General features: G+C 34.5%; 1 protein-coding gene across 8 annotated transcripts in view; it reads right to left on the bottom strand.

Moving 5' to 3' along the window:
• The window catches only part of NBEA (neurobeachin), a 630,595-nt gene that overhangs the window by 354,725 nt on the left and 255,463 nt on the right, over window positions 1-20,407 (bottom strand). For all 8 annotated transcript variants that reach the window (XM_079902587.1, XM_079902590.1, XM_079902583.1 and 5 more), the window contains one exon: window positions 8,731-8,858. In XM_079902587.1, coding sequence (XP_079758713.1) covers window positions 8,731-8,858 — 128 coding nt within the window. The remainder of the gene's footprint in view (window positions 1-8,730; window positions 8,859-20,407) is intronic.

The following is a 20,407-nucleotide window of genomic DNA, read 5'->3' as shown; positions in this document are numbered from 1 at the left end:
CTTTATTTTTACATCTCCAATGTTTCGCTTTTTTTTTTCCCTCTGTCTCCTAACAGACATAGATTTCTCCTCCATGAATAAAATTGTCCATACTCACTTGAATGTCTATCAATTTTACTCTCTTGTTTCACTGTCCTATTTTTCCAACAAGTGGTCTATGTTTAGTCATTTTTTTCCCCAAAATGTTCGCCTTTGGCAATCCAGTATCTGTTTCCACTATTCTTCTGAAATGTCTCCAAGGTAACCAAAGGATACGTTTCATGAAATCAAGTGGTCTGGTTTTAGTCTTCCTCCTCTTGACTTCTGCATAATATTTTCCACTTTCATGTAGTAAGAATAAATTTTCAGCCCTCATTTTTAACACCTAAGTTATTTTTGTATTTTAATTCAACTTTATAGAAAGACAGTTTACATAAAATACAATTTGACAATTTTGAATGTACACTTCTTTGAGTAAAGACAAATTTACACATCTATTTAGCCACCAGTACAACCTGCTCCCCGCAAATTTCCTTTGTGCCTATTCCTACTCAGTCTTCTCTGCATCCCTAACCCCAGACAACCACTGCGTTCTACACAAAAGATTTCTTCTGCGCCAGTGTTTTGTAAAAATGAAATCATACGATATGAACTCGTTTAAGCCAGGCTTCTCTTGCAAGATGTTTCTGAAATTCATGCATTTTGCTATGAGTATCAGTAGTTTTACTTTTTTTTTTTAAATTTCCGAGCAGTAATCTATCATATGGACATACAAGCATTTGCTTACCCATTTTTTTAATGAATATAATTTTTCTATTTATTATGAATTTTTGTATGAAAATTTGTATCTTTATGTGGACATATGTGTGTTTTACTTGAATGATAACTGTAGTGGAATTCCTGGATCAAATTTTACGTGACTGTTGATAAAACATTGCCAAACTGTTTTTCAAAGTTGTACCCTTTTATATTCTGAATCAGCAATGCACGAGATCCTTAGGATTTTCTACATACGTGATAATTTCAACTGCAATCAAAAACAGTTTTACTTCCACCTCTCCAAATCTGTATGTCTATTATTTTTACTCCTTGACTTACTGTACTACTTAAGATCATACAGTAAAATGTTGAGTTAAAGTGGTGAGAGGCAAAATCCTTCCCTTATTCCCAATTTCACTTGGTTTTTCACTAAGTATAACATTAGTTTCAGTTTTTCATAAATACCAATTTTAGGTTAGGTTTGTTCCCTTTGGGACCTATTTTTCTCAGATATTTTATCATGAATGGGTATTGAATTTTAATAAATGATTTTCCTGCATCAACTGAAAATGAAAAAAATATTTCATATATACCCCTATATTAACTATTTCTTACATTCTCCTTTGTGTGTATCTAAGTTTCCAAATGGTATCATTAACCCTCTGCTTGAAAAAATTTACTCATTGCTGTGTTGGCAATGAATTTTAACATCTTTTGTTGTGTGAAAAAGTCTTTATTTCTCCTTCATTTTTGAGGAATATTTTCACTGGACAAAGAATTTCAGGTTGGAAGTCTTTTCTATCAACACTTGAAAGATGTTCCATTATTTTCTGGTTTGCAATAATTTCTGACTAAATGTTGACGATAATTTTATTTTTGTAACTCATGTTCTTTTTTTCCTGACAGTGATTTCAACATTTTAATTTTAAATTATTACAGATTAAAACTGACTTTTTTACTTTGCGTGTAAATTTCTATGAGATTTAATACATGTATTGATCCATGTATCACCATCATCCCAAGAAATCCTTTGAAAAATTCCTTTACAGCGATACCCTTTCCCACACATAAACCCTGACCACCACTGATCTGTATGGAGAATGTTCAAAAAATAAAAAGGAAACATAACGTACACAACCCTTGGGATGAGTTTTTCTTCCACACAATAATTTTGATGAGATTCATCCAAGCAGTAAGGCTTATCAGTAGTTTGTTCCTTTTTTCTTCTGTTTGAATGCACCACAGTCCCTTTATTCTTTTACTCACTGAAAAACATTTGAATTTCTCCAGCTTCTGGCTATCACAAATAAAGATGCTATGAACATTCATGTATAGGTTTCTATGTGAAGGTAAGTTTTCATTTTCTCTAGGGAAAATTTCAAGGAATGGGATTACTGGGTCATATGATAAGTGACTGTTTAACTTAATAAGAAACTTCCAAACCATTTTCCTCAGTGACTGCCCCTTTGCATTCTCAAAGCCGTGGGTGAGAGTGCCAGTTGCTCCAAATTCTCCCCAGCACTTGGTATTGGGTGGGCCAAAAACAGCCTTCAGTTTAAGTAAAACGACACGTTTTTCACTTTCACCAAGAACTTTATTGAATAACATATTCACCCTTTTGTTCCACTACCTTCTGCCATTTTTCAGGCAACTTCATAATTCCATCTTCCCAAAACTTTTTTATTTTTTTGAGCAAAGAACTGTTCCATGTTCCTTTTACAGTCTTCAGGGAAATGAAATTTTTTTCCATTAAGAGAATTTTGTAAAGACCGAGATAAATAGAAATCCGAAGGTGCAATGTCTGGTTAATGCGGTGGATGAATCAGAACTTCCCAGCCAAGCTATAACAGTTTTTGCCCGGTCATCAGAGAAACACATGGTCTTGCATTATCCTGATGGAAGATTATACGTTTTCTGTTGACTATTTCTGGACGCTTTTCATTGAGTGCAGTGCCGCTTTCAGTTAGTCGAATCGGGAGCAGGACTTGGAATTAATCGTTTGGGTTTTCGGAAAGAGCTCGTAATAGAGGGCTCCCTTCCAATCCCACCATATACACAACATCACCTTCTTTGGATGAGGACCAGCCTTTGGTGTGGTTGGTGGTGGTTCATTTCACTTGCTGCATGATCTCTTCTGTTCCACATTATTGTACAGTATCCACTTTTCATCGCCATTCACAATTTGTTTTAAAAACGTAACGTTTTCAGTAGAGAATCGCATGCGGAAATGTGGTCAAGAAGGTTTTTTTCGCTTAACTTACGTGGAACCCAAACATCAAAGCAATTCACATAACCAAGCTGGTGCAAATGATTTTCAACACTTGATTTGGATATTTTGAATATGTCGGCTATCTCCTGAGTGGTATAACGTTGATTGTTCTCAATTACTGTTTCGATTGGATAGCTATCAACTTCAACTGGTCTACCCGACCGTGGAGCATCATCCAGCGAGAAATCTCTAGCAGGAAACTTTGCAAACCACTTTTGACACATTTGATCAGTCACAGTACCTTCTCTATACACTGCACAAATCTTTTTGTGCATTTCAGTTGTGTTTTTACCTTTCTTGAAATAATAAAGCATAATATGCCAAATACACTGCTTTTTTTCTTCCATCTTCAATATTAAAATGGTTACCCAAAACTTCACCAATTTTGATAGGACTCTTTTTAAATGCACACTGGTATGACAGCTGCCACATACAATCTAACAAAATTGTTTTGAATGAATTAAAGACAACTAAGTGCTACTAGAGCCATCTTACGGAAGAAAATGAACAAACCTTTTGGCCCACACAATATTATCAGTATTTTTTACTTTAGTCGTTCTCATATGTTTGTAGTGTTGTGTCATCCTGGTTTTAATTTGCATTTACCTTCTGATAATGTCGACTATCTTTTTATGAACTTATTTGGCATCCTAATGTGATCTTTTGTGAAGTATCTGTTCAAGACATTTTTAAATGAGTTGTTGGTTTGCTTAATGTTGATGACTACTTTTTGAAATTTTCTCTTGAAACCTGGTTTTGAACAGTTTAATTATGATGTTCCATGGAATTATTTTCTTTGTGTCCATCCCACTTGAGGTTAGTTGAATTTCTTGGATCTTAGGATTAATAGTTTTCAAATTATTTGGCTATACACATACACACATATCGTCTCAACCTCCTTCATCTTGGACTCCAATTCCATGTATGTTAAACTGCTTGAGGAGTAGCCCTTGTTACTGACACTCCTTTCCCATTTCGAGGCTGCCTCAAGTCTATCTGTATTTCATTTCCTGACTTTGAGACTATCTGCTGTATCCCCATGATAATTAAGTTATCTCTAATGTTCTTGTGAGTTCTCAACCAAACACAAGTAATGCTCATGGAACATAGCAGTGATATTCAGGGCCATTCTGTGCGGTGGTGGAACAAGGTAAAGGGCACTAAGGCTAAGACACATACACACACAGCCCTCACCCCCAACACACACACACAAACATCTTCTCTTCTAATTAACTTGGGTCTGCTTCCTTATTACTATGGCAACTCTAGGCTCATGGTATTTCCAAGACCTCCTGAATAACAGTTATCAAGATCTAACGTCAGCACTCCATCTACAACGGGACCTTCTTCCTTAAATCTGAACTCTAAAATAGGCTCCTCTCAACTCTTTAAGAGAAGTCCAGTGGCTCCTCTGAAGTGCATCCTCCATTGCTGCCTAAGCCAAATAAATAAAGCAATTTTGTTTTGTTTTAAATTAATGATAATGATCATTTATTCAAAAAGATGAGCAGGACTGGTGGGTGATGATTACATACAACTTCTATAAATTGACAAGGATTAAAACAATGGTGTACTCATGCAATAATAGAGCAGTGAAACAGATTTAAAAGTTCGGTAACCAACCCATTAGTATAACTATAACAATTTTGGACCAAACGTTGTTTTGCCATCTTTTTTTTTTTTTTTTTTTTTTTTTGGTATGCGGGCCTCTCACTGTTGTGGCCTCTCCCGCTGCGGAGCACAGGCTCCGGACGCGCAGGCTCAGCGGCCATGGCTCACGGGCCCAGCCGCTCCGCGGCATGCGGGATCTTCCCGGACCGGGGCACGAACTTGCGTTCCCTGCATTGGCAAGCGGACTCTCAACCACTGCGCTACCAGGGAAGCCCCTGTTTTGCCATCTTAAGCTGGTAGATTTTGATACTTGCATTATATACTCTAATTTGTACACATTAGTTTGCACATTGAAAAGCTAGAATTTTCTTAGAGAAAGTTCACTAAGCTCCCCAAAACTATCATCTTAAAAAATACTAATTATTGCCAAGGGGAAGACACACACACACACACACACACACACACACACACACACAAAAGCTATGCAAAAATAGCTACCGTTAATGAGTGAACTTAAAAGGTATGAACAACACTGATTCCTATAGAATCATACAATAATAAATTTAACACAGGTTGACTAATAAAATGATAGACAAATTAAGAAAAGGAAAGGACATTATTTTAGCATGTGTTTTAAAGGACACAGACAGTATAAACTACCAATAATTAATTATTCTATAAGAAAAGAGTTAAATGGATACACACGTGAATCAAGAAAAACTGAATATAAAACAACAAAGATTCAATTCAAACATATTTTATGATTACTTGAAATCAGGAGTAATTGTCTTCTCTTCTCATAAGACATTAAAATATCTTTCAGTTACCTAAATCCAGTTTTGTTCCTACCATACCTATACATATGATGAAATCAAAAGCACTGAGATTTATTCATCAGAAGCACTATTTCTGAACAGAAATATTCAATAACTAAAGATATTTTATCATATTACTCTCCTGAGCTCTTCACAATAGTTTGACAGTTTTTCTTCTCAGAGGAGAGGAATAGTGTGTCAAATTATGGAAAGAAGGGAAATGGAGGAGAGGGAAAAAGAAAGAATGATCAAGAGTACATGTTCAAGAATGAGAACATGACAGGATATATATTTCCATAGTCTGGGGCAGAGAGCAAGGATGGACCTTGGGTGAGTATAGGATCCAAGGCATGGGTGTGGATGATTGATCAATATTAGGAATTCTCACCACAGAACACAAAAGTTTTATCTACCTTCCCTTATTTTCAAAACTTACCTCTACCAAACATTATCAGTAACACAAATAATGTTGTATTCAAGTACAAGGAAAAAAATACTCAATATTATGTACCAGAATCTAAGTTAGGCAATGTTAATAAAACCAATAAAATACTTCCTATTTACAAGCGAAAACTAATTTTATTAATATTGTATAAATAAAATGGCACTGGAGCACAGAAGAGAAGGCATTAATTTGGCATAAGGAACCTGAAGCAGAACTCAAAGGATGAGAATAATTTGGGGGAAAGAAAAAAGGAAAAAGATCCAATGCAGAAGGAAGGGTTGTACAAAAACAAAGCAATGTGACAATGTGTAACTTACTGAATGTTAAAGGAATGTCCTCTATAGTAAGAGGACAGAGACTAGTTGAGTCTGAAAAGGAAGTTTATGACTAAATGGTGAGGATACCTAATGCTGTTCTGGAATACAGCAGAGGATTCTAGATTTTTTGATTGTATGGCCTAGCAGAAATTTGGAGGACCATATCTTAAGGTTGTCAACTTTCTATTGTGCCAAGTAATGGCATTTACAAAACGAAACTCAAAACTTAAAAATCTACCATTTGCTATCATCATTTTATTAAGAAAAATCATTTTAACACAAAAGAAGAGTATGAACATTACACCAACATAGTTTTAAAAATAGGATATTTAATTAAATTCTTTGGATTCAGAAAAGTGAAAAAGTAAAATTGTATTCTATCAAGGGAACACAAAGTGAATTCTTAATATATAACTTGGTCTAACGTTTCCTTTTTAGCACAGTCACCTTTATAAAAATCCAAGAGGATTATTCTTAATGCTGCTTCAACTCAATTCAGAGTATTTGAGGTAAACTTAGGGAAGCCCAAGAAAAACAGCTCTCAATTACAGGCTATTTCTCCTACCTTCTCTCTGCAGGGCTGGGAAGAAATAAGAAACAGTCCAGATGTCTGGCCATGGAAAATTCTGGAAAGGGGGCTACATGTATGGGGTTCTGACTGACCAACATAGAGCAGTTAAAAAGTCATCTGACAGTAACTCCTTAGAACTCAAAATTGTCACAAACTCATTTAGGAACCAATAATATAAGTTTTATAACTTCAAATAATTCCTTCTTTGCTTTGGCTGCTGGAAAACAGTGCTGAATTTGCATCCCAATTCTAATAACAGTACAGGATCCATTACTAACACTACTATATTACTAACTTTATTCCATGTTTATTTTTGCATGTATTTGTTCACCATTTATGAATTTCTTTGGTAAATTTGTCAGTTAATTTCTGGAAAAGATATACATAAATACTGAAAAAATTAAAAGACTTTTAGGGAATGAGGAAACATTTGAGATTTAATTTTTTAATGATGTTTATTGAATTTTTTTTCTTATTATACAGGTAACACATGTTATAGGGTCATTACACTATTCTCTTGACCTAGGACACTCTTCTAGTAAGCGGTATGGCTCACCTCCTTTAAGTCTTTGCTGAGATGTAACTTTTACTACTGGCTTATTTAAAATTAATCACCTCTTTAAAACTGCAACCTAACCCTGACACTTCTATAATACCAATCCCCTATGTTGTACTTATCCTTTTACATAACACTTACCACCTCATATGCTATATAATTTAATTACTTATTTTGCTCAGTATTTATTTATGTTCTCTCTTTGATAGAATATAAGGTGACCAAGACAGGGATCTTTGTTATTTACTAATATATTCCAAGTATCTAATAGCACTTGGCCTAGAGCAAGAACACTGTATTAAGAAAAAAATGAATAGCCCTCCATGTGTCACTATTCTAAGAGCTTTATAGGCATTATACAATTTAATCCTTACAAGAACCCTGGGAGGGAGGTGTTATCATTGACTACACCTTATAGAAAGCAACTAAGCTACAAAATGGCTACGTAACTCACAAAGGTCATACAGCTAAGAAAGCAGTGAAACAAGGGTTTAAATTCAGGTTATTAACTATTATTGTTTCCCCTAATAGAAACAGATTGTGTAAAAGCAGTTGAGACAATGACAGAACAGGTAAGGAAAACTTCCAACAGTAAATAGGACGTAAAAAGCAAATATGTGTGTGTGTGTGTGTGTGTGTGTGTGTGTGTGTGTTGTGAGTGTATGTATGTTTGCAAATATATAAACATATATATAAATATATATATACCTGCTAAATTCAAGGAATAGCACCTAAAGCCATTATTCATATCAATATCAGGATCATCTAGATATTGATTACCCCTTTCTGAAGCTCATGAATATTTATAGAACAAAACTTCTGTTTAAAGAAGTAAGGCTTCAGACAACCATATTTTTCAAAGCTCCTAATACAGATGCTTATATTAAATCTTCCCAACAGTTAATTTATCTTCTTTGCCTTCTCACTCCATTTAAGCTGCTGACGAGTAGATAACAGCTTCATCAATTCCCAGTTAAGTATTTCTTTACATTTTCTCAGTTAAGGATTCTCATATTACACATGGTATGTGTGAATAAGAAAAGTCACTTGAAGCATCACTTTAAGAGTTAGAAGGGGATTTTAGAGATCATTGCTTAGTAAACATGCCACCCTAATGAAGGATATACAGCAGCCCTAATAGATTGGGATTATAAGGGCCAGAGCCTCCCATTCCAACACTTTTTCAAAGTTCTTCATTCTGTTATTAGCATTGACTGAGCAAACATGCTACTTTTTTTTTTTTAATGAATAAGGAGAAAGCATACATGAATATCTTACTAGAATTTGTGGAAGCAATGTCTTTATATTCTTCTGTCAATAAATATTCCTCTAGTAGCACAAGTTATGCCATGATTAATAGATACATTATAGGAAACTAAAATAATTAGAATAGAGAGAGAAATCATACCTTCTATCAATAGCTCTTGTCCATGACTGCCAAGAAGTGTACGAGATAGGAATGGGGCAAAGTCTACAAAAATTTCACGAAGAAGAGGAGCAACTTTTTCTAAAGCTCTTTCAAGTTTTGCAGTGATGCTGTTGAAATTAAGACATAAAGACTAGTAAATATGGTTCAATATAAAAAGTCAAATAAACTTTACTTCTAAATTAAAACCTTTAAAATTATAAAAGTCCAATTCTAACCCACTGAATAGTAACAGCTTCATGTAGAAGGGACACTGTAGAGTTTCACATCAGTCATAAGGCTACTCAAAAGACTGTTGCTAAATCAGATTGATTATACTGTGAAAAGGAATCAGGATCCTGTCACCCACAAGGGCCACAGATTCTGTCCATAACTCTAGGAGCTTCAAGAAAAGAAGTTCCTGTATGGCTTCTTTGTCTATCCTTCTTTCCACCAAAGAAGGCTGTTTCGAATACCTACTACACGGGTCACTGTGAAAGTTACAAAGAATGAGCTCTTGTTCTCAAGAGTTCCCTGAAAATTTCCTGAAAAGCAGGACAAATAAGGGGATAACTGAATTCAGTATGATACAGGTGAATTGCTTTGCCAAAGTAGGCGTTTTCTATTTCATAAGCCCACTTACTTTTTATTTACCAATCATTGTATCATTCATTATTTATATTGCTGACTATTAAATTTCAAGTTATATGACTTTATATAAGCACTATCTGACATTCTTGAAAGTACCTTGAGCAAGATATGTAAAAGTAAAAACACAGATAAAGAAAATAATTCTGCTCAAATAAATAATTTGGTAACATCCAACTGTCTCTCTTACAAGTAAGTGCTTTAGAGTAAGACTGCTTGAACTGGAATGCTGGCTCCATCGTATGCTACCTAGGTGACCTTGGGACATTAGACTTCCTATGTCTGCAAAATGAAGATGGTAACAGTGCCTACCAGGTGAAAGTTAATGAGCTAAGGCATGTAAAGTGCATAGAAAAGTGCTTGGCACATAGTGGGAGGTCAACAATGATAGCTCTTGTAACTGCTACTTTGAATAGAACACATCTGTATTTAATCTTACAAAATGTGACTCTGATATATTTGAACCAAAACAAAATCAATATAATAATCTTAGATGAGCACACATTCTTCTACACAGAAGACATGTACAGTAAGGAGTTAAACAATACTTTACAGTAATAAAAGTTCTGCCACAATGCTAAGCAACATTTTTGTTATGTATGAGGAAAACATAAATGACAAAAAGGTAATTACAGAATAATTTGCAATGTATTATTAATATTTAAAACTGAACTATTCCATCTTTTTTTAAGTGAATAGCGAGGGATTAGGGAATAATCTAGGATGCTCTTTCCTAACTTGGAAAGAGCATGATCTGAATCCTCTGTGGACACAAAGCCTCATCATTAACACTTCAGTTTAAGTTTACTTCCTCTTATTTGGGTCAACAGCTTTAGAGAAAGAAGAACTCAGAGGAAACTCAGGTTTAGTAACTTCCAAAAACACTTAAAGAGAATATTATGGAGGAACAACTTTAAGCAAGAAAAAAGGACCTGGGTGGGGCTTTGCAGACTTGCTGAAGACAAAGAGTTTTCAATATTCTCCTCCACTCTGTTACTCCTGCAGCAAACACCTACATTAAGGCAGTGGTTCTCAATCTTTGGTGTAGGTTGGAATCACCTGCAAGGCCTGTTTAAACCCAAACTGCTAGGGCCCCAGCCTTAGAGGTTCAGCAGGTTTGGGTGTACCGACACAGTTTGCACTTCTAAAAGATTCTCAGGTGGCTTGATACTGCTTATCTAGGAAACACGTTTTGAGAAAAACTGTTTTAATGAAAGTACTTACTATTATTAAGTTGTAATAAAACAGCTAGGAAAGGAAGGACTACCTGAAGTCACAGAATAATCATCATAATAATGAGTTAGCTCTCAATTTTAGAGAATATAGACAGAATTTCTTTTTTAGATCCATTATTTCATTCATTCTTTCTAATCTCCAGGATCATGTTTGATGAAGCTTCTCAGCTAAAGTAATCCTCTCTACCAAGGAAAGGTAAGTAAGAATGGTAAAAGAGAACCTATGAAGAGGAGAAAAATCTAGATATAATTACTACTGTTTTTGCACCTGAATTCTGAGTGAAGCATGAATATTTATTTTTACTTAAGATTAACTGAGTAAAATTACGTTAGAAAAATTCTAGATTTATAGAGGTTCACATCAGAGTTATACTATTGGATCATAATATACTACTATCTAATTGAAGTCAGAAACATTTTTCCCTAGTTTAAGATTTTTTTTGCATATTTTACAGGTTTCTGTATAATAATTTAGAGGCTTCAGAATTGCAAAAGTACTGTTCTTGGTGATTAAAGTAAATATCAAATAGAAACTGATTAATCTATACAACTAATTACATGTGTGTATGTAAATGTGTATTAACTACCTTTACTTAAGGGTAATGGACAAAAAGATATTTCTCAGTGAGTGAATCCCTATAGTAAGACTTTTTGCAGCTATTTTCTTACAAAATGTTAACAGAACATTAAATGATGCTTTTATAAATCATTCTGCAACCATAATTTAAATATTCTAATAAAGGGCAAAAAAATGTTAACATTTTACCCAGCAAGAGATTAAAGGTTTTAAATACAGGAGATTATTATCAAATAATACTGCCAGATTTCTCTATCAAGCAAAAACAAAATTTTCTAAGTGGAAAAGTTGCATCATCACTTTTTCATAGTGAAGAAAATGGACATATAGATTCATCATAATGTGTTTTAAAGTAAACATAGTGTAAAGTATGTTATCTTCATTCTTACACAATTTAAATTCTCAAAGGAAATGATATAAACATAAATTTTAGCTTTATACCCTCCCTCCTCTATCATCTGGCAGATAACCACCAATTACTAAAAAAAAAATTTAAAAAGATATATTGTGCCTATATTGTTATTTCAATTATCATCTCAGATAAATACAGAGTATAAAACTATTTTTTCCCAATCCCAAGGCACATGAAAAATGTATCTGTTAACATGTTAAAAATTCTTTAAAATCTTAATAAGGGAGAACTCTTTGACTTTATAGCTTATAAAAATAAATAAATTATTCTTTCTCTTGAATGTAATTTTCATTTTAAAAGCGGAAGGAACCTATAGCTGCCAGAAAAAGAACAAGGTCCTTTGGCAAATTATTTTCTAAAACAACTAGCATATTTCACTTAATTTAGGGAAAACACCAAGTACTAATTTTTCATTTGGAAGTTTTCATTTATTCAAAAAACATTCACTTAGTCTAAGACATTTTGTGCAGAGAAATAATACAAATGTAGACTTGATGGGGAATTTGCCCTTCATAGTCTAGTGTGAGGGTTATAATCTTAATAATCTGTTTATAACTTCTTAATATTTTAGAACATTCTTGGGACCTAAATATAGAATTTGTCAACTCTAGGCTGAAATGCATTCTCTTAAGCTACTCATTCCTCTCTCCCCACTTTATTCTTTTTCATTCTCTTCAGTCACACTAACTATGCTTATGATGCTATTTTGACTTTGGCTATTTTTCTTGATAGTAAGCACAAATTTTTTTAAGAAAGAGAATTACTGATTTCCATGAACACAATTATGGTTGCAACTTGGGAAATTTATCAACCACTCTAACAAAATGACCAATGATAGGAAAACTAAACATTCAAAGGATATAATAATGCTTTAGATGAATTTCTACAGCTCTAGTGCCTGGATTAAAACAATATGACTTAAAACACAAGAGTTTAGTTTAAAAAACACAATCATATATTGGTTTTTACCTATATTAAGGAAATCTCATTTAGAGGGGTTTACAGATTCTAAGTAATTTGTAGGAATAAAACTATAAATAATCCATTAGAGAAAAAAACACATAAAAATCCATGGCTGCAACTATTATCATATATATACACATACATGAAAATTAAAAACACTATAGGAAACTGGAAGAGAATATTAACCTATAAAAAAATCAAATGGAAATTCTAGTACTTACACAAAAATTAAAATTAAGAATGCAGAAGATTAGAAACAGTTAAAAAGAGAATTAGTAAAGTGGACTAAGGTTAAAAAGAAATACTAGAATAATAGAGAGAGAGAAATAGATAGATAGATGAGAAATACAGAAAATATCTAATATATGTGTAATTCAAATCCCAGAGAAAGAACAGAATGATTCTGAAGCAATATTAGAAGAGGTAATGGCTAAGAATTTCCCATTAATATCTTTAAAGCATTAAAAGGAAATAGCTTCCAACCTAAACTCTACTTTGGTTCAAAATATCCCTCAAAAATAGAGGTGAATTTCAAAGATATTTAGTTAAACAAGAAGTGAGGGAATTCAGGAGTGTCAGGCCTGCACTAAATGAAATACTAAAGGGGGTGTTCTTTAAGAAGAAAGAAAATGATAGCACATGTAAGTCAGATACTCAAAAAGGAATGATGAGCAAAAGTAAATGATAAAAATTTGGATAAATCTAAATATGTTGACCAGTAAAATAGTAACTATATTCTCTTGTTGCATTTACAATTGATTTTTTTCAGTACGCGGGCCTCTCACTGTTGTGGCCTCTCCCATTGCAGAGCACAGGCTGTGGACGTGCAGGCTCAGCGGCCACGGTTCACGGGCCCAGCCCCTCCACAGCATGTGGGGTCTTCCTGGACCGGGACACGAACCCGTGTCCCCTGCATCGGCAGGCAGACTCTCAACCACTGCACCACCAGGGAAGCCCTTGCATTTACAATTTTATGTACACACACACACACACACACACACACACACATGCATACACATATGTATAAGTGTATTTGCCAAATTTGGAGTAGATGAAGTTAAGCTACACTGAGATCCATACATTGTCTGGGAAGAGGACTTATATAAATCAGGAATTAATGCTGCAATCTAGAAGATGATCACGTAAAACACTATTTCTCAAAGTGTATTCTTAGAGCCAGCACACCAAGATCACTTCATGTAATGGTTAATTTTATGTGTCAACTTGACTGGACCACAGGGTGCCCCAACATTTGATTAAATATTATTCTGGGTGTGTCTGTTAGGGTGTTTCTGGATGAGATTACAATTTGAATGGGTAGACTGAACAAAGCAGACCGTCCTCCCTAATGTGTGTGTGTTCATCCATTCAACTGAAGACGTGAATAGAACAAAAGGCTAGATAAGAGAAAACCCCTTCTACTTGATAGTTGGTCTTTGCTGGCCTTCAGACTCAACTGAAACATCAGCTCTTCTGGGGTCTTGAGCCTCTCAGCTTCCATACTGGAACTTATACCATCAACTTTCCTGATTCTCAGGCCTTCAGTCTTGAACGAGAACTACATATTGGCTCAGCAATGTGTTTTAACAGGTCTCCCATGTAACTCTGTTGCATACTGATGTTTAAGATCCACTGCACTAAGGAAAAGATAATAAGGTATAAACTTCAACCTAACAGTTTCTTGTTACTTCTCTCTAGTAAATGTTTCTTAATGGCAATATGAATAAAATTGATTAATCACTGCCAAGACTTGGAAGTAAGGAAGGAAAGCAGAAACAAGCTCATAATAAGCATCAAGAATAAAAAGGAGGGGGCTTCCCTGGTGGCAGAGTGGTTAAGAATCTGCCTGCCAATGCAGGGGACATGGGCTCGAGCCCTGGTCCGGGACGATCCCACATGCTGTGGAGCAACTAAGCCCGTGCGCCACAACTACTAAGCCTGCACTTTGAAGCCCGTGAGCCACAACTACTGAGCCCATGAGCCGCAACTACTGAAGCCCGTGTGCCTAGAGCCCATGCTCCTCAACAAGAGAAGTCACTGCAATGAAAAGCACATGCACTGCAACGAAGAGTAGCCCCCGCTCGCTGCAACTAGGGAAAGCCCACGTGTAGCAATGAAGACCAATGCAGCCAAAAATAAATAAATTAAATAAATAAATTTATTTAAAAAAAAAGAATAAAAAGGAGGGACTTTCTTACAGATTATATGAATGTTAAAATAATAATAAGAGAATATTATGAACTACATTATGCCAACAGAATCTACCAAAACTTACACAGGACAAAAACTGAAAATCTGGGGATACTTGTAACATTTTAACTTAAAAACTTTCCCCAAAAAGGAAATCTAGGATCAGATGTCTTTGCTTGTGAACTCTACCAAATATTTTAGAAAACAAAGAAAAACAAATAAAAAATACCAATCTTACATAAGCTCTTCAAAAGGTAAAACAGATTTTACATCACAAAGAAATTGGATTTCTTTCAGGAATTAAAGGTTCGTTTAGCATTTTTAAAATTAAAAGTCAATATCATAGACCATGTTAGCAGAAAAAGGAGGAAAACCACATGGTCATCTCCATGACTTACCCTCTCTTTAGAGATAAAATTCTATACCCATAATGATGGTAACTTGGTTAATTATAAACACAAGAGAATTCTTAAATTTGATAAAAAGTATCTTTATTAAATAGACAGGAGACATCATAATTAATGATGAAATGTTCAAAGCTTTTCATTTGAGATGAAGACAAGAATGCCTTTTCTAACCGCTTCTATAGAAAACTGTATTGGAGATACTAGGTGATACTATAAGTCAGGAAAAAGAAATAAAAAGGTGTAAGTATTTGTATAATGGGGGATAAAACTTTCAACATTCATGGATCAAATGACTGTCCATACATGCTTAGTTAGAAAGAATTATAGATAAATTAGGAAACGTAAGTATCAAATTCTACTTTTCACCTTGAAGGGGTTAAGATGGTCTACAATTACCTCCCATGCTAACAACTAGAAAATTTTACAAAATGCGGAGAACAACTATTTTCATACAAAATGTGGGGTACAAAATCCTGAGGAAAGAGAAACAAATGAGGTGAGTCCCACCATCACCCAGATTTCCTACATGGAGGTATTTCCCATATTAGGGCAGATACAGAATCCAGCAACCTTTCTCAGTTGACAAGATTAAAACTGTAGTTCAAGGAGGCAAAGGTGAATAGAATTTGGAGGGCATAGTATGCAAGAGGAAGGTGTATGGAGAGCACAGTAATCTTTGGCTGAGTAACAATCTAGGTATGGGATGCCTGAAAGCTCCCAAGATTAGAGTAGAACAACTTCTGAAGAAAGAACAATTATGGAGGAGTCATAACAGGCATCTTCTACATCTCACACAGGTCTAGAATTGTCTGCGTTCCCTCTGGCCAAAAAGGAGGGACCTCCTTAGATATACTGAGCGTTCAGGAGAAATCCAGCACACTTTCTAAGTGGCAAAATTAGCCCAAGAATAAAGGCCACCCTAGATCTGCCTTAAAAGATCTTAAAAATGCTTCATGAGGAAGAATGGTCTTTCGAACAAATAGTGCTGCAACAAATGGACATTCACAGGAAAAAATATAAACCTGGACATAAACCTCACACCTTACACATAAATTAGCTCAAAATGGGACCCCGACTTAAAACTAAAACTACTACTTAAAACCACAGAACTTTATAGAAGACACAGGAGAAAATCTTCAGTACTTAAGGTGAGGTGAAGAGTTCTTAGACATGACATCATAAGCTAGACTACAATAAAAATGCAAAGTTTCCTCTGCCAAAGACTTTATTAAGAGGACGAAACACACGAGCTACAGTCTGGGAGCAAATACTTGGAAACAACAATTTTGAAAAAGGACGTGTACTTAGAATACTGAATTCTTAAGGCTCAAAAGTGAAAAAGCAATCTAATTATAAAATGGGCAGAAGATATAAACAGACATTTTGCTGAAGAGAACACACTAATGGAAAATAAGCACACAAAAAGATGTTCAGAATCATCCATTAGGAAAATACAAATGAAGACCACAATGAGATATCACTACATACCTACCAGAATGGCCTTAAAAAAAAAAAAAAAAGACAATGCCGAATGCTGGTGAAAATGAAGAGAAACTGGACTATTCATACATTGCTGGTGGGAATTTTTTATAACACTAAATAGGTACTTACCATATTAGCCCAGTAATCTCACTCTGGGCACTTATCCCAGAGAAATGAAAATGCATGTTCACATAAAAACAAATGTTTATTGTAGCTTTTTTGGTACTAGCCAAAAATGGAAAAAACCCGAATGTCTTTTAGTGGGTGAATGGTTAAACAAACGGTCGTACATCCACACCATGAAATAATACTCAGAAATACAAAAGGACCCATTAATACACACAACACTTGGATGGACCTCATGGCATTATACTGAGAAAGGTCAATCTCCAAAGTCACCTCTGAAACACTTAGAAGTCAAAGAAGAAATCATAGAGGAACTTAGAGAAAATACTGTATGAAAATTAAAACAACATTAAATTTCTGAAATACAGCTAAAACAGTGCTTAGTGGAAAAGTTATGGCTTTAAATGCTCGTAATAGAAAAGAAGAAATCTAAAATCAAAGATCTAAGCAAGGGATTGGCAAATGTTTTCTGTAAAGGGTAAGATACTAAATATTTTAAGATTTTAGGGCATACTATCTCTGTTGCAACTACTTAACTCTGCCATTGTAATGTGAAAGCAGTCACAGGCAATATATAAACAAATGATGTGACTGTATTCCAATAAAAGTTTATTTACACAAAGTTTATATATAAAGTTTACGATGGCAGGAAGATTTGGTCCCTGGGCTGTAGTTTATAGACTCCTGATCTAAGTTTCCACCCTAAAAATCTAGAAAGAGAAAAGTAAGTAAACCTGAAATAACTAAAAGGAAATAAAAAGAGTGGAATTTGATGTAATAGAGACAGAAAAAAAATTAATGAATTTAATGTCTAATTTCTGGGGGGAAAATTATAATATTGAAAAGTCAATGGGTACTCTAATAATGCTAAAATGAGAAAAGGCATAAATTACAAAATCAGGAATGAAAGAGGAAACATCATTAGAGATCCTACAGGTGTTTTAAAATAATAATATAATAATAAAATTATGAAAAACTTTTATGGCAATAATCCAATAACTTAGATAAAATGACTAAATTCCTAGAAGTCACAAATGACCAACACAGATGCAAAAAGAAAACAGAAAATCTGAATAGTCACTTATCCAATGAAAGAATTTAATTTGTAAAACCTCCCCAGTAAAAAAAATATTCCAGGCAGAGATGGCTCCACTGGTGAAATCTCAAAGCTACAAGAATAAATAACACTAAAGCTACAAGTGACATTATCTTTCACACAGAAAATAATAAGGAAATTACAGATAATATTGAGTTGAGAAAAGTCTAAACAATCTAACAAAGACTACTAAATTTAAGTGGATTAAGCAAAATTGCAAGACATAAAATCAGTGTACAAAAGTCAGTTGTCTTTCTATATACTACCAACACACAAAATCTTTCTTTTTTGTTTTCAGTCCTATTGAGATATAATTAACAAGACAATCATCAATTTGCTCTCTGTTAAGAAAATTTACTTGCATTTTCTATCATTTTATATAAATGGAAACATATAGTGTTTATCCTTTTTTGTTTGGCTTCTAACTCAAAATTGGAAATTTAAAGTAAAAATTTTTTTTTTTTTTTTTTTTTCCGGTACGCGGACCTCTCACTGTTGTGGCCTCTCCTGTTCCACACGCTCAGACTCAGCGGCCATGGCTCACCGGCCCAGCCGCTCCGCGGCATGTGGGATCTTCCCGGACCGGGGCAGGAACCCGTGTCCCCTGCATTGGCAGGTGGACTCTCAACCACTGCGCCACCAGGGAAGCCCAAGTAAAAATTTTAATTTAGAATATCATCAAAGACATGAAAAACTAATAAAAAAAAAGACAAAACTAAGTACAAGACCTTTACAATGAAAGCTATAATAAGTTGCTAGAGAAATTAAAAACCTCAATGAATGGAGTTATAGACAATGTTTGTAGATTAGAAGGCTCAATATTATTAAGATATCAATTCTCCCTAAATTTAAATAAATATTCAACACAATCCTAATTAACATTTCAACAGGATTTTTTTTTTAGAAATTGGCAAGCCCATTCTAAAACATGTAAGAAAATGCAAACAATCTAGAAAAGTCAAAGCAACGGTCAAAAGAACAGGGTTAGAGGACTTATACTACCTGATTTCAGGATATTCTATAAGCTATAGTAATAAAGTGGGGTACTGGCATAAGGACAGCCATATAGATCATGAAGTAGTATGGAGTCCAGCAATAGGTTCACGCATAGACAGCCAATTGATTTTATACCAATGTGCCAAGGTAATTCAGTGGTGCTGAAACACTGATATACATATGGATAAAAACAAAACTGAAACTTTACCTCACCACACACACACAAAAATTAAGTGAAAATGGATCGTAGACCTAATCATAAAAGCTAAAACTACAAAACTTTTAGAAGAAAATATATGAGAATGTCTTCATGACTTTCGGCTAGGTAAAGATTTCTTAAGATACAAAGGCACAAACCATAAAAGAAAAGATTTTTTGAAACGATGGACTTGGTGAAAATTAGAAACTTCCTGTTCTAAATAATTTTAACAAAATGAAAATATAAGCCACAGAATGGAATATCTGACACAGGACATACAATCAGAATACATAAAGAATGGTGACATTTCACAAGAAAACAACCCTACTTTTTAAAAAAATAGCAAAAGATTTCAACGGTCCATTAACATATCAGAAAAAAAACTCATCATCTTTAATCATTAGGAAAATGGAAAATAAATCCAAATGAGATATGATAACCCAGAAAAGTCTTAAATTATAAAGTCTTAAAAAGACTGAGAATGCCAAGTGTTGACAAAAATATGGAACAAATGGAACTTTTACACATTGTTGAAAGGAATATAAAATGATACAACTGCTTTGCAAAACAGCTCAGTAGTTTCTTATAAAGATAAGCCTATACTTCCTATTCAACCAGTTGTTTTATTCCTATTTACCCAAGATCATATGTCTACAATACAGTTGTATTCAATTCAAATGTCCATAGAATCTTTATTTATACTAGCCCCAATCTGGAAAAAACCCAGATGTCTATCAACAAGTGAAGAGATAAATAAATAGTGGGATAGCCATATAACAGAATAATACTCAAGAATAAAAAGGAATGGACTGGGCTTCCCTGGTGGCGCAGTGGTTGAGAGTCTGCCTGCCAATGCAGGGGACACGCGTTCGTGCCCCGGTCCAGGAAGATCCCACATGCCGCGGAGTGGCTGGGCCCGTGAGCCATGGCCGCTGAGCCTGCGCGTCCGGAGCCTGTGCTCCGCAACGGGAGAGGCCACAACAGTGAGAGGCCCGCGTTCCACAGAAAAAAAAGGAATGGACTACTCATAAACAAAAAGACATGAATGAATCTCAAAATCTGAGTGAAAGAAGGTAGGCACAAGAAAGTGTATTCTATATGATTCCATCTATGTGAAATCCTAGAAAACACAAATTTAAATTATGATATTAAAAAGCATATAAATGCTTGCCTGGGGAAGGATGGGGTAAATTATAAATGGGGCACAGGGAACGATATGGAGTGATAAATATATTCTACATCTTCATTGCGGTAGCGGTTGTATGGGCATATAAACTGTTCAAAACTCGTTAAAATGTACAGTCAAATTGAGTATTTTTAAATTGAGCTTAAACAATATAAACAAATGA

This window comes from Stenella coeruleoalba (genome assembly GCF_951394435.1).
Source record: "Stenella coeruleoalba genome assembly, chromosome: 18".
In the NCBI taxonomy this organism is placed as follows: Eukaryota; Metazoa; Chordata; class Mammalia; order Artiodactyla; family Delphinidae; genus Stenella; species Stenella coeruleoalba.
The sequence above is the reverse complement of the archived record's forward strand: the minus strand, read 5'-3'. Positions and strand labels throughout refer to the sequence as shown.